Source organism: Podarcis pityusensis, assembly GCF_964106645.2.
Source record: "Podarcis pityusensis genome assembly, chromosome: 14".
Classification (NCBI taxonomy): Eukaryota; Metazoa; Chordata; class Lepidosauria; order Squamata; family Lacertidae; genus Podarcis; species Podarcis pityusensis.
In genome coordinates, this window is record NC_138039.1 from 3,552,501 (window position 1) to 3,567,568 (window position 15,068).

Here is a 15,068-nt window from a genome sequence, read left to right on the forward strand (position 1 = left end):
AAGCCCTGCTCTCCCTGATCAGTCACATGGTGCAGTGCAGGGGGGCCAACATGACCTTGGCCCCTAGGAATTGGCTCTATGTTTGAGACAGAGAGAGGTGGAACAAAGATAGGTCTGCATTGTTGCTCAATTCGTTGCAAAATTGTTAAACATACCACATCATTTTACTTTGGATGTAGTGGCAGTGAGACTTGGCCAGGGCCAGCAACAGTGAAACTTGCATGTTGTAGGCTGTGAGAAACCCCAGTTTTTATTGAATATGTTGTAAGGGTGGTACACAGAATTTCAAAGGATACGTTCATGATACTGAGGAGGCTTGTAAACTATTCAGTTTGTTACTTCAGATTGAGTTGGTTTACAGCCAGTTCATGCAACCAAGTAGACATAATGAAAATAGCTTAAGTGAAGGTGAGCAGTTCATGTAGCAGAGTGGTCTTGTGATTCACTTACAGAACTTGATTCAACTCACATTTTCAGCTGAGCAGGTTTCTTAGGATTGATCATTAGTTTCTTCTCTCCTTCCTTTACCCCTCTGGTCACTACCCTGACTCAGTGTATCTGTACCCTCTTTCAATGGAAGCAGCTGTTGATCCATTTTGATATTTTCCCTGCCTCCATGTCTCTTTCTGCAGAACTATTTTCCCAGTAAGCAAGACATCTTGCTGGCTAGAAAAGCTACCAAGGGGATTGTGGAGCATGACTTTATCATCAAGAAGATTCCTTTCAAAATGGTTGATGTGGGTGGACAGCGGTCTCAACGCCAAAAATGGTTTCAGTGTTTTGATGGGATAACATCTATACTATTCATGGTCTCCTCAAGTGAATATGATCAGGTCCTTATGGAAGATAGACGCACAAATAGACTAGTTGAATCTATGAACATCTTTGAAACCATTGTCAACAACAAGCTCTTTTTTAATGTCTCCATCATTCTCTTCCTTAACAAAATGGACCTACTTGTGGAGAAAGTGAAGAATGTCAGCATTAAGAAGTACTTCTCAGACTTCAGGGGTGATCCTCACCGGCTGGAAGATGTTCAGCGTTACCTGGTACAGTGTTTTGACAGAAAGCGGCGTAATCGCAGTAAACCCCTCTTCCATCATTTCACCACAGCCATAGACACTGAAAACATCCGCTTTGTGTTCCATGCTGTGAAGGATACAATCCTTCAGGAAAACCTTAAGGATATTATGTTGCAGTGAAGAAAAACTGAAGAAAAACTGTCTGTTCAAACCTAGCCTAGTTGAAGGCCCAACCTTTATAGCCTATACGATGGATTTTTTAAAAAAAGATCCATGCTGTTACTTGGCTCAAGGAAGCTGCAAAATAGCCAGTCCCAATGGAGGAGCAACAAGCAGAAGGATTGTGAGAGCTCAAGCTAGCTACTGTATCACTTAACTAAACAAAAAACAAAAAACTACTGAAAGTAGTAAATTGCAAGTGCAGTGCCTTCTTTTGAACTCTGAATAACATTATTGCCTTCTGCCTTTTGAAAAGATAATTCTAAGTTTGAAAAATGACGTAAAGACATTTTGTGTTTTTTAATCCACTGTCATTGTGCAAGAGAGTTTGTTGGTTGTAAAGCCTGTCTGCCTCACTTGTTTTGGGTGCTGAATTAACAAATCCAGTAAGTTCATTGATACTTCTGTTTGGAGAATACATTGCAATATGTCAATATCTAGGTTTGGTGTACGCAAAATTGTTTGCCAGTAGCCAGACTGTGCTTGCCAAAATGATTATCCAGCTCTTCTTTGAGACTCTACAGTTTCCCTCTTGTCGAAGTTTACAACTGTAAATTGAACTTGGCTGGCCACACTGGTGAATTTCATTTTAGCAATTGGCCTGAAAGGGGGCAGAAATCCAAGACCTGGGTTGGTGCAACACAGGGCTGTACTTTGCACTACATGTTACAGTGTTTATTGCATCATGGAAAATAAGACCTTTATTTTCTTTTTATTTTACTTTTCATATAGCATGAGTGCTGGAGCTCACACAAATGCTCTGCTGAGACATTAACTCTGTTCTCAAACCTATAGTTGGAACTATATGAAAACTTTCTCTTGACAGAATATTATGTATGAGACATATTATGGGCGTTCTCATAAAAGGGAAGCTAATGTTATTCCTTAGTCAAATGTTTGGTAAGCAGAGGCTGCTCATAGCACTAAAGCCAAATGCTCTTGAGGTTTCTACTTTACAGCTGCACTGAGTTTGGAAAGAAGAGCTCTGCTTTGAACTAATCCTTAATTGTTGCTGTATGAATTTACTAGGTTATATAATATACACTTAAAATGTTGTAAACTGTCAAGTTTAAAGTTGCCCCTTTAAGGCTACTACAGAGTACATGTGAATTTGCAGGAGGCTGTGAATAATGTTGATGTGAACTTCCTTTTTAATTCTAAAGTGTTGAATTTAACTATGGGTGCCTATTTTGTGTGTACTGATGTTTCACACTCTGTCTGATATGAGGTATGTATTAACTACACTAAACCCTACATTTTCAGTGCTATAGACTTTATTCAGGGATCTTCTTAAACATAAGAAATGTTTACCATACTTTTGGTACCATACTTGTCATATCAAATTATAAAGGGCTTATTCTTTCCTGTATCATGATATCAGAATGCTGTAGCTTATGCCCCTCTGGGACAATCATGTCTTACACAGTAGGCAAAACTCCAGGTATAAATGCCACCAATAACAGCAAACTAAAACAAATCTCTCATGACTTCTGCTTGGACAAATTCCAGGATTTTTTTTTCCCTGTGGGGATTACTCACATTTATATAAGCATGTTTTTGTGTGGTGTACCCGACTTTGAACCAGAAATTTTCCACTCTTATAGTGATGTTTGTGCAAAATCAAGCTCAGTTTTGGAAATTAAGAAAGAGTTTGTCTCCTACTTTTTATCTAAAACTAAAATTTCAGTAAGACAACAACCACATAGTGACTGCAGACATTTCAACCTTTTGAGATGAAATTACATTTGGAGACATTCTAGTGACACTTGTCTTACTTTCTAGGACCAATTATTTTACTATTTTCATATCTGCTTCTAGAAAAGAAAACAATATTGCAACTTTGCCATGAGTACGCTAAAGTGTTGAATAATTTTGCAGGCTATGAATGGCTATTCAAGGGTTAAGAGGAATGCATCTCAGCTACTATTGCCAATTTCTATTCATTGGGTTTCTTCATTGATGTCTCTTTTGAAAATTGAAATTCCACATGCCTAAAAAGATGTTTGATTTGTTTTTTTTCAAATAGCTATCTTGACATGAGAAGTTTCAAGAGCAGTTTGTGATGTGGAATATGCACCTGCTTTTAAAGGAGAAAATTCCCATTAGACATGTTCACAACCCATGGCATTCATAAGTAGCTCTTATGTATTCTGGTCACAGTATTTTAATTTGCATCCTCAGCAGTAATATACAATCTAGAAGGAGCCTTGACTATTCAATTAAAAAATTGAACTTTATGTATTTTCTACCCAAAAGTGCCTCGGTTTTACCTATTAACTTTTCTTTGCCCTTAAGTGGCAGGGAGTAGCACAAACCCATTTATAACAATCTGAACTATGCCACCACTTGCGTTTTAAAATAAAAACTTAGAAATAATATGCTGCAGTTCTCAAATTGTTCTTTTTCTTACAACTCTGCCTAGTCGTGTACTGTATTTCTTTTTCTCTATGGCTACCGTAGTATTTGCATGTAAAATGTATTATATTACTGTGTTCCTTTGGTATCAGATAGTCATCTTTTGGTATGATGGAAGCCCCTTGCTGGGGCAAACTTACCTTAAAGATTTTGGTAGCCAGATTAAGACTGCAATCCTAAACTATGTCTACCTAGCAGTAAACCCAATTGAATTCAGTGGGACTTGCCTCCCGGTAAATGGAGATTAGGATTGCAGTCAAAATCAAGTTCAACCTAATCTATTTTTCAGCCAATTTATTTTGCCATTTAAGATGCTGTTAGCTCTAGTTCTCCAGCTTCTCATCCCTTCAGCTGCAGGCCTTGGTCATGATCACACACTGATACAATTCTTGTGATTAACATTGTAATAGAAGCTTAGCATCTAACAAGCAGGATGTTTTAACAATTTCAGGATTACAGTGCAGTCTGGTTTAAATAACTAGTTGGAATCCTAAAAGTATCTTTTAACAGTATAGCTTCACACAGATAAGGGAAACCTCTTTTCTAATCCTAGCACTGCTCATATACTGTGTTTCAATAGTTTGCTTTGAATTCAAAATCTTTTTTTGCAATCCAGTACAGTAGTATTGGGTGCTCTGCAACCATTGAATTACCCGCTCTTTCTTCCTCTTGCCAAAGCCACAAGACATTTGCCTTTAATTGTAACCCTTGAGAACATTTTGTCCTAAGTACAATTAGCAGGGAGAGGAAAGATTTGTTGTTGGAATACTTGATGTAATGATACTTTTAAGCTGGGAAATGGGTTACACATCAGACAGTCTATTACAGGCCTTGAACTTATGCTTTGGCATATTACATACCAAACAGGCTTCAACTTCAGCTTCTCATTTGTCAGAGGACGTTTTGCTGTAAATAATGTATATTGTGCATTTGGTGTTTTTAGCCATGGACAAAGAGGATCACCCCCTCATGTCTTTAACAGGGTGTGTGTGCATATATATGTATTTACATCCATGTGCACACACAGGTGGAAGTAGACTTTCCGCTGAAAATCTGCTTTTTTATATATAAACTCTCCAAGAGCAAGGACTTGCCAGGGAGGGAAATCATTTTTCATGAAATGGAAGCTGCAAGTTGGCATGAGTTCACAGCTCCTATGTTATACTATACACACACTGCATATTCAAGTGGACTGTGCACATGAGCAGAATTTACCATGTTAGCATAACAGAATATTGTTGAAACTGACTCTTGAGTTTATCAACTTAGCAGATGTGTTATCCAAAATAAAGAGTAGCATTCTGCCATTCACAAAAATTTATAAGGGATGAACAGAGATTACCATACTTGGCAAGTTTGAGGCCCATTAAAAAAGGCTTTCTGTGGCCTCTGGGATAGTGACTAAAATACCGCCATTGCTGTGGATATGGTAGATGTTTCTACTTCTGCCACCAATTCATTTCACTGATTTAAAGAACCCTTATCAATGGGCCAGCAAGTTACCTAGGATTTAGCAAACCTCCCATAGTTTTATACCGACCCTTGAGGGTTGGGGTTTTTTTATGAGCTCTTTTTTTATGGGTTTTTTTGTTGGGAGGGAGAGATTTGGAGAAGGATCTAGTTTCTAGACTTTCAAACAGTGCTGCTTAAGCATTAACAGTTGTGTGTATTAAAACAAAATGCATTGAAACAATAGCCACCAATGAAGAGCCTATATGCTTTCCCCCAGAATAAGGATTTGGCAACATATTAAAACAACTTATTGGCACTACTGTAGCTGTTGGCACACACATAAATATTTTTTTTTTCCCCTAGCCTGCCTGTTTGTTTATAACTGGGACATGCAAATTCAGGTTTCTTGCAGTGTGCTCTTGAGAGGCTTTGGCTATGCAGAAGGTCTGATAAATGTTCTAAAAGGCAAGCAACTATCCTCTTCAAAACCAACAAAATCAAGCCTTTAGCATTTGGGGCCCTCATACCTTAAAAGACTGTTCCTTATTTTACTCTATTGTGTACTTTCAGATCAAGCAAGACTATTCTCATGATTTATGTGCCAAATTCAAACTGCAAAGACACAAAGAATGGTATTTTCAGTGGTTGTTCCACAATGGTAAAATTCCATTCCCTTGTCAAAATACAACCTGAATACATTCTTGGAAGCATTCAAAAATATAGGTAGCTGTGTTCGTACACTAGGTTAAAAAACAACAACACAGAAGCAACAGTATGACAAAACCCTTATTAGGACCAACCTAAACATTACAAAATCTACTTTCTAGAAGCACTGTAAGAGCTGAAACAGATGCATAGTTTGTACTACCAGGGATGTGGGCAGGGTAATCAAATGTTGGAATGATTTCCACATAAAAGTCTACCTGCACACACAAGCCTAACATGCTGGAGAGGCGAGGGAGGCTGGTCCTGGCTTGCTTGATTAGTACTTCCAGGATCTCTCATGGGCCCAAACATCTGTTCTACCAACCCGGATGATTTAGCCCAGCAACAGCTACATCACATGGGAGTTCTTCCCCAGACTACCTCAAGAGTTCTCCAAAGATTTTCCTTAGCACACCTGGCCCATAGCATGTTATTGGGTTCTTATTGGTAGAGATCATACATAAGAGCAATACAGAGTGGCCATGCTGCAACTGATCTGCTTGGGGACAATTTCATCTGGTTCCTTTCCCTGGTTGGTGGCTGAAGAAAGCAGCATAAATCCAAGTTTGTGTTTGTTTTCTGTTCACTATCTTGGAGGCTTTAGGCCAAAAGTTGGGAGCAGAATAATTGAAAAAATTAAATAGGGAACTGACAAAAATGCTGCCTAGTGTTGACATTATACCTGAAAAGTGATTTCAGAAATGTCTTCCTTTTCAAGTGGTGCTTCATCTATATTCCACATATTTGCACGAGTAGGCTAGTTTTATACCCATATTGCAGACATAGTAGTGGTTTGCCTACAGCTACTAGTGAAGCACAACTGACATGATGAATGCTTGGTTTCTTGCTCACAATTGGCCACTGCACCATACCAGCCCTGGGGCAGTATTCCATGCTCACTGGTGCATATAGAATACTGCCCTAGAGCTCGTATATTGTAGTGAATCATCAGAAAATTGAGTATTGTGGACAGAAAAGGCCTGTGCTTGCCTTAATCTTTAACTTGAGCAAAAAAAGCTTAATTATTGTTGAAAGGTGACAAATTTAAAAATAAGTTGTGATGAAAGTGCCATAATTCATACTGGTAATATTTTTTAATTGTGTGCTTAAAAACAACCCTGGTCTTTTGTAAGCACTAAAAGAGTATAATTCTTTGTGACCTATTTTGCTGTGATAGCAGCAGCTTATGAAAGCTGTGTATTAGATTTTTAAAATGTGGTGTAAAAATGTGTATTATAGCATTGAATTAGCTTACTGTTTTGTATATATGAATTTTGTAAATCTATTAAAATGTGACTTGTTACTGTACTTTCTAGTGAAGTGTCTGTAAAATAATTTAAGTTCTGTTAGAGAACAGCAGTGGTCATGTGCGCTATAATATGGGGTCAGCAACCAGCAGTCCCTGAGCCGCATCTTATTTCCTCAGAAACTGGCAGGCATCACTGCGTCTTAAGACACCTCCTTTTGCCAGAAGCAGATGTGTGAGGCAGCCAAAAAATGAAGTGGGTTCAGGGCGAAAGAGGAAGGATGAGGCCATTTAGGCAATGGTTAAAGGAGGTTTGGCTTAGCTGGTTATTTTTGAGGAAGTGGAAGAGCTGGCCTGTTGCTACGGCTGTGTTACTATTGGCTCCTTCATAAATCTAGTTGCTGCTTTAAAGAATTCCAGAAGAGCAACAGTTCATTACAGCAGTAACTTTCTGTATGTGGTATCTCAAAGTTTCATATGTTGTGGTATGAGATTTTGTAGCAATAGTCTACTTCATCAGATGCAATAAATAGGCAGTGATTTCTTGGAATTATATACAGACAACTCTCAACGCTGGGGTTACTAACGCATAAGGCCAAACTTATGTATAGCCAAACATACTAGGATCAATGGTGGGTGGGATTGGTTGGCATCCATCTGTCTTGGGAGACAATGGAAGTGTGCACCTTCAGGAGGAAGTCAAAGAATTGGAGAGTTACAGTGCCTGCCGTGGCTGTAGAGAAAGATATGGGAGAGACATGTTTTCTTGCATCTGGGGCAGATGAAGCTATCCAGTTGTGCTACTGCAGGTATACCATGGTGTTTCTTCTTACCGCACTCCTCCCAGTGGTCATTCCCAGAGAGTGGGATTACCAAAGTCTTCTTTCCCAGATGTCCACCCCCTTTTCACCACCTTTAATAAAATTTAATGTTTGTTGCCAAGTGCATAAAGCTGAATGCACACAAGTTAAATGAGTGCAAGTTGTGAGTTACCTGCACACTTATTCATCTTTCGGAGGCAAAATGTTGTTTTCAAAGGGCATATTTTAAAAATGCAATGCAGAGATACTGTTGTATGTCACTGGTATTCAACAGGGGTTCCAGGAGCTCATTGAAGATGTGCTACAGCCGTGAGACTTTCTCTTAAAAATAGAGAAGGTAAAAGACTTTAACACGTGCAGTAAATTGGGACTCCCTTTTGGGCTTGGTTTGGGCAGGCACATTTAGAAATCTAAAATGGTTGTGGGTACCACAAAATATCCATTGCACGTATGAAGAAGTTGTTGGTCTCATGGCCTCCACAAAAGACAAAGCACCACCCAAATACACAGAAACAGACAAAACACTCCCTAAAACAACAGCAACAACAAAGTTTAAGCACTTTCAAAATGTAGTGAGTGGACAGGGGACCTCAGCAGATTCAAGGAGGGTAGCCAGAAGCCCTTCCTCTTTTCTCATTCGTCATTTCATGCTCTGCCATGGATTTAAGGCTGCAGTTGCACTTAGTTGGTGGCACCTGTTAAGTCATTTCTCTTCCACTGCACAGCATCCAATAATAGCAACATGACTTACATCTGCCTCCCTTTCCCTGATGTCAGTCATGGCTTTTCACTGTACACTGTACGGTTCTTCATACATTACTCCTTGCTCTGTTCATGACACTTTTGTGGAGGAAAATGTTCGGAAATTGTAAAGTTGGAAGGGACCCAAGGAAACTCAGCTAAAGCAGCTAAAAACGTCTTCCAAATGAGTAGCTGGAATTTTCACATTACCTGTTGCACATATTGGGGGGGAAATCACTTGATGGTGACATGAACACAGTAGTGCAGATTCCACCTTATTCTACCGCCTGAGTTTTCCCTACCGTGAACAAGCTGTGCCATCTGATTGCAGGGTGAGTAGGTTCTTTGTGTACAGCTGAATGTATTCACTGGGATCCTAAAGGACTGGGAGACTTGAGAAACTTTTTACCTTGCCATCTCACTTTCTTTTTCAGTGTTAGCTCTGAACAAAGAAAGTTTGGCCAAGGCTAGGACTGATGCCGCCACATAGAGGATGTAGCACAACCTACTTAACCAAAGTGATGGGAGAGAAAGGGTGAGGAAGCCAGTCAATCCAGACCAGCAACATTGGAACAGGATTTCCAGGGTGCTTTAGGCCTCTACTCAGCAACAAGCATTAAAACAAGGGTGGCTCTCCAAATGTTACTGGGTTACAACTCTTATTATCCCTGGCTATTGGGCATGCGGAGGAGAGTCTGTTCTTTTGCGGGGATATTCTGCCTTTCTGATTCCAAAAGATCAAGAAATAGGCAAATCAGATAATCCAGCAGCAATGTATCTTACTAGGCAGAGGGCCTTCTCGGTAGTAGTGCCCACCCTGTGGAATGCCCTCCCATCAGATGTCAAAGAAATAAACAACAATCTGACGTTTAGAAGACATCTGAAGGCAGCCCTGTTTAGGGAAGTTTTAATGACTGATGTTTTAATGTATTTTTAATCTTTTGTTGGAAGCTGCCCAGAGTGGCTGGGGAAACCCAACCAGATGGGCGGGGTATAAATAAATACTAATAATAATTATGGTATTATTATTCATAAGCCAGGGGAAATGAATAGGTCTAACATGATGCCTAAGAACAGACAGTGTGGGGATCAGCTGAATCTTTAAGGACAGGGACTTACAGATCCAATGTGCCACAAAAGAGAAGCCCTGTTGTGCCTTGTTGCACCATGAGTTGCAGATGTTGATACAGCTGTGACCAGAGCCTCTCCTGCAGATCTTAAGGTGTGCAGGGTGGCAGGTAATGGGAGAGGGGAACGTTCAGATACTTGAGACCTAGGCCAGGTAGAACTAGGAGAGCCAAAACTAGGAGACCCTGTATTAAGAGCAGGCCATTAAACTCCGCCACTGCAGCCATTACGCCTCTTCTCGACCTTCACTTGGCCCTTGTGTGCCAGCTGGTGGCACTTGGGTCAGATGTGGCTTCTAGTTGTCGTTCCATTTTAGACAATGACCTGAAAAGCAGGAACGGAGCGGTTTCTGCATCCCACTTGCTGAATGCTTCCTGTCAGCCTTCACACTCTCCGTGTAGCTGTTTGAGAGCCTACAAATGGTTGCATGAACGCACAGAGTGGATTATTGTGAAGCACCTCATTTCCCAATGCTTGAAATTGTCAAAAGCCATCTGCAGCAGGGATGCCAGCAGAATGAGCTTTGCCTGGCAAGGACTGGATAGCTGCCACTGATGTATAACTCTTAGTTGTGTGGTTCTTGGATTCAAGGCTGCTGAGGTGCAAGTGGACCTTTTTCACTTTGAAGCCATTTACAAAGTGCCCCCCACCCCCCGTGAGTGGGCTGTGACTCGGCAGCATTGCCATAATTCAGCAGGCAGGCTCCCAATTCAGGATAGAGGGGCCTCTTCCCTATTATGCTGAATAACAATAGACCCCTGTGTGTGCACAGCTTGTATTTCTAAGTGGCCCAACCAGTGAAAGAACTGGAACTCTTTCCTGCTCCCAGCATGCAATGTAGCCTAGCATTTGGTATTCACCTCATGCTTCCTTGCAGATGGACTCAGCTGTTTGACTCAGGAACCTGAACTCTAAATAAATAAAAGAAAATTAAAGCCAGAAAACCTTACCATGTAATGCAGAGAGTTTGTTTCCCACACACACACACACACACATCCCTTCAGGTTCATGAGTTTAAAAGTTGTGACGTGCAGAGACTGCAGCCATATAGTTATCAAAGTGGCTGCGATGTTTGACTCTGGGGTCCTCCCCAACTTACTTTGTAGTGCAAGGTCCCAAGTTTGATTCCCAGGTAGGGCTGGGAATATTCCATGACTGAAAGCCTGGTGAGAGGCTGCCAGTCAGGGTTGACAATTGTAGGAATGATCGCTGGGTGAAGAGCACACTCCCCCTCACAGATAAAGCCACAGCTGTCTGAACATCTTGCCCTCTGTCTGACCTTTTGCGGTCTCAGTAGTCTGCGGTGTCCTGTCTGTAACCTTTGTCTCTGAGACCTTTGTCTCCTTCGTCATAGAAGAGTTTGGATTTGATATCCTGTTTTATCACTACCCGAAGGAGTCTCAAAGCGGCTAACCATCTCCTTTCCCTTCCTCCCCCACAACAAACACTCTGTGAGGTGAGTGGGGCCGAGAGACGTCAGAGAAGTGTGACTACTCCAAGGTCACCCAGCAGCTGCATGTGGAGGAGCGGAGACGCGAACCCGGTTCATTAGATTACGAGTCTACCGCTCTTAACCACTACACCACACTGGCTCTCAATACACTGTTCAAGGGGGAAATGACGCGGTGGAAACAGGTACCAAAATAGCTTTGTACCACCCCACGATCTCAGGAGTGGAAGATGTGTAAAGGTCACAGCCCAAAATGTATTTGCCTGGGTTTGCATATTGTGTCAATAAAAGGAGCCTCCACAGAGCTGGCCAGTACCTCACCTGTGCACAGTTCACCTGCATTATCAACTCCTGCCTCATGTCCTTCACTTCAGACAATACTGAGTTGGATTAGGCCTCTTCCTATGTTCATAAACAAAAGTCATTGAGAACCTGAGACCTCCACTCTAACCAAGGGGGCTGTCCTGCCCACCTGCCTGTGCCTCTGTTGGCTTGTAAAAGACCCTTATTGTCTCTTCTTCCTAATTGCCATCCTAGTCTTCCTTCTGTGTTGCCCCTTTGACCTGATGGTGGGCTTTAGGCAAATTCATGGGGAATAAGGCTCTCAATGGCTACATACTGATGGCTATGTACACACACACACACACACACACACACACACACGAGTGTTGGAGGCAGTAGGCCTCTAAATGCTAATTGCTGGGAATCAGAAGTGGGGAGTGCTGTCCCACTCCAGTCCTACTTGTGGGCTTTCCATAGGCATCTGGTTGACCTCTGTGAGATGCTGGACGAGATGGGCCTCTGGTCTGAACCATCAGCCAGTCTCTTCTTATGTCCTTATATGGGTCACCTAGTCATGTTCAGTGACACTTCTGCTATCCATTAGAAACCTAACTGCTGTCTATTAGAAAGCTAACACCTAAGGGAGACAAGGCCTTGTCCCATCTGCTCACAAGTGATACAGATCCCAACAAAGTCACATCATGTGGGGTTGTTAACCCTGTGTGTTTTGCTTCACCCTTCAGAGCTGACCTGCAGTGGGCATAGGAAAAACACATTGGCTCTTAATACACAATAGGCTCTTGATACAAACAGCACCGGCCCTGCCATTACATGGAGTGAGGCATCTGCTTCAGGCAGGAGATGTTGAGGGGCAGGGAGCACGTGGCCTGCCCTGTGCCCAGGCTAGCCTTGTACTCTTACATGCAGTGGAGGAACTGTCCTGTTGAAGTAAGATTCAACTGCCAACCCGGGCATCTTCTGTATGTGGAAGGAGTGGAGGAACCACCTTGCCCTTGACACAGCAAAATGTCCTGGGCTTGCCTGGGATACAAACTCTCCTGTTCTTCTTGCATTTGTATTGAATCCACAGATTGCTTGAGCAACGGGGAAAATTTCCAGTGTGCCAAGTTAAGCCCTGGGATAACATGGTGTGAAATTGTGTGTGCACCTATTCAGCCTAAGTTTTACTCAAGATTAGACCCAGTGAAATTAAAGAACATGGCTAAGTTACATCGACTCTGCGTGAAACTGTGTTGAATACCAGCCATACACACAGAGAGATTACACACACACACACACACACACACACACACACACACACAAAATATTGCACGCTCTCCAACACTCCTGCATACCACTTCTTGCTTAAAGAGGTGCTAGATAGATTCTCTCAGCCTGGTGAAGCAGTTGTCATAGCAACAGCAAGAGCGCTGCAAACACTTTTGCTGGCTGACGGAGGAGATGCAGACACATCTTTGCTTTTGCTTCTCGTTTATCACTTGCTGATAAAAATGAAAGAATCTAATCTAAATGTTTACTTTGAAACATTCCCTGCCTCCCTCCCTCCCTCCCTCTCCCTGTCCTTCTCCCCCCCACCTCCCTTAGTGTCGTTCCCATTTTTTACATATAGCTGCTGTTTTATTTTTAAGTGCCAAAAAGGAATATATAATGTTTATGTTTGAGTGGCTGTTTTCCACAAACCAGAACGGATGTTTCCCGAGCATTGAAACAGCAATATTTAAGCAACCAGCAGGTGGCAGCAACTTGGTTTACTCTCAATGCACCATTTTCAGATGTAAATGTTTTTTTGGTGGGGAGGGATTGTTTTCACCCAGGAATCAACAGCACTCGCCTTCCCGTGTTCACACACCACTGGATTCCATATTTTCCTTTTGAGCGATTCATTTTTCTTTTAACGTCTACTATGATTACACAATCTGAATGTAGAAAACACTATTACTCAGCCCTTGGTTTTGTCTTGGTCTAATGTGCTAAGATGCACATTATTACAGCAGTGGCTTTTCAACCGTGTTCCAGCAAATGATTTGGATGATTCACAGCAGTCCTAAGAACATCAGAAAGGGTCCTGCTGGATGAGACCCAAGGCCCATCGAGTCTAGCATCCTGTTCTCACAGTGGCCGGCCAGTTAGCTGTAGGGAGTCCCTAAGCAGGGCCTGAGCGCAACAGCACTCTCCCGATTTGTAATTCCCTGAAGCTGCAGAAAAGGCCAATAAAAATGGCCGAATACCTGCCTCGAAAGAGAGCTTGCCTACCACCACGAATCTTAAGGTCCTATGGCACCGCCTCTCCTGGTATGTCCCACAGAGGACCTTAAGGTCCACAAATGACAACACTTTGGAGGTCCCAAGTCGCAAGGTGGTTAGATTGGTCTCAGCTAGGGCCAGGGCCTTTTCAGTACTGGCCCCGACTCAGTGGAACGCTCTGTCACAAGAGACTAGGGTCCTGCAGGATTTGACATCTTTCCGCAGGGCCTGCAAGACAGAGCTGTTCCGCCTGGCCTTTGGTTTGGACTCAGTCTGACCCTTATGTTTCCCTCCCCTTATGGTTTTGATCTATGGGCTACTATTAAAATGAGGCTGTGTTTTAAATTGTATTTTTAACTTGTATTTTAAATTGGGTTCCCCCCCCCCCATTATGTTTTTATTGTAATTTTACTGGTGTTAGCCGCCCTGACCCTGGCTCTGGCCGGGGAGGGCAGGGTATAAATAAAAAATTATTATTATTTTTACTTATTATTATTATTATTATTATTATTATTATCATTATCATCATCATCATACACTGCAATGTGTGGAGAGCTTGCCAGAGAGTGCTGGGTGCGCTCAAAGTCATGTTCTCTCAGTTCAGCCAGCCTGTGTCTTGCATGTCATGAAGATCAGAACAATATCTTCCAGAATCATTTGCATGTGCTGGGACCATGGTGCAAGAAGTTAGCACAACAGCTGAGATTTATTTAGCATGGTTGCAGAAGTTCTTTTTTTTCTGGTATAACAACTTCATGGTGAGTACCAGCACTTTCTCTTATTTATTTTTTTAAAAAGCAGTGCTTGCAAGATTATGCTTTTTTAAATTTTAAATTGCATTTGTTTGGAAGAACTACATCCTGGCTTCCTGTTTCTAAAGGAACACTTGCAGATACTTTTCAAACTTTGTGTACGTGGAGGGACAATTTCCACACCAGCTCCTCTTCTCCTTGGTTGAAAAGGCCCAAGTGTCTCTAGAGACTGCCAGGAAAGCATGCATTCCTCTCAATTGCTTTATTATGCAGCAAAGGAGCTCAAGTTATTTATAGCTGGATCCTTAAAAAGGTGACATTATTTGGGGGGGGTGTCAATGCTTTAGCCTTGGAATTCGAGTGCAGCTATATAGAACAAAGTTCATGACTTGGTGGGAGGTGGGAGAGAGGAGAATCTGCTTGTCTTAAAATACATTTAACTCTCAAAGCCCTAAAAGAAAAATGCTAAGTTTGGACCAAATAGTCTACCTGGGTCGATTTTCAGGCCCAATTTAAAGTACTGGTTAAAACTTTTAAAGCTCTCTATATATGACTTAACAACGGTTACCT

The 15,068-nt window shown here is 41.8% G+C and overlaps 2 protein-coding genes across 2 annotated transcripts in view; both read left to right on the plus strand.

Annotated features, from left to right (window-relative positions):
- The window catches only part of GNA12 (G protein subunit alpha 12), a 34,851-nt gene extending 27,730 nt beyond the window's left edge, over nucleotides 1–7,121 (plus strand). The window contains exon 4 of the mRNA XM_080980117.1: nucleotides 633–7,121. Coding sequence (XP_080836243.1) covers nucleotides 633–1,202 — 570 coding nt within the window. The 3' untranslated portion in view covers nucleotides 1,203–7,121. The remainder of the gene's footprint in view (nucleotides 1–632) is intronic.
- Nucleotides 1–15,068, plus strand: part of CARD11 (caspase recruitment domain family member 11) — a 308,118-nt gene that overhangs the window by 157,931 nt on the left and 135,119 nt on the right. The gene's annotated exons all lie outside the window — the stretch shown is intronic.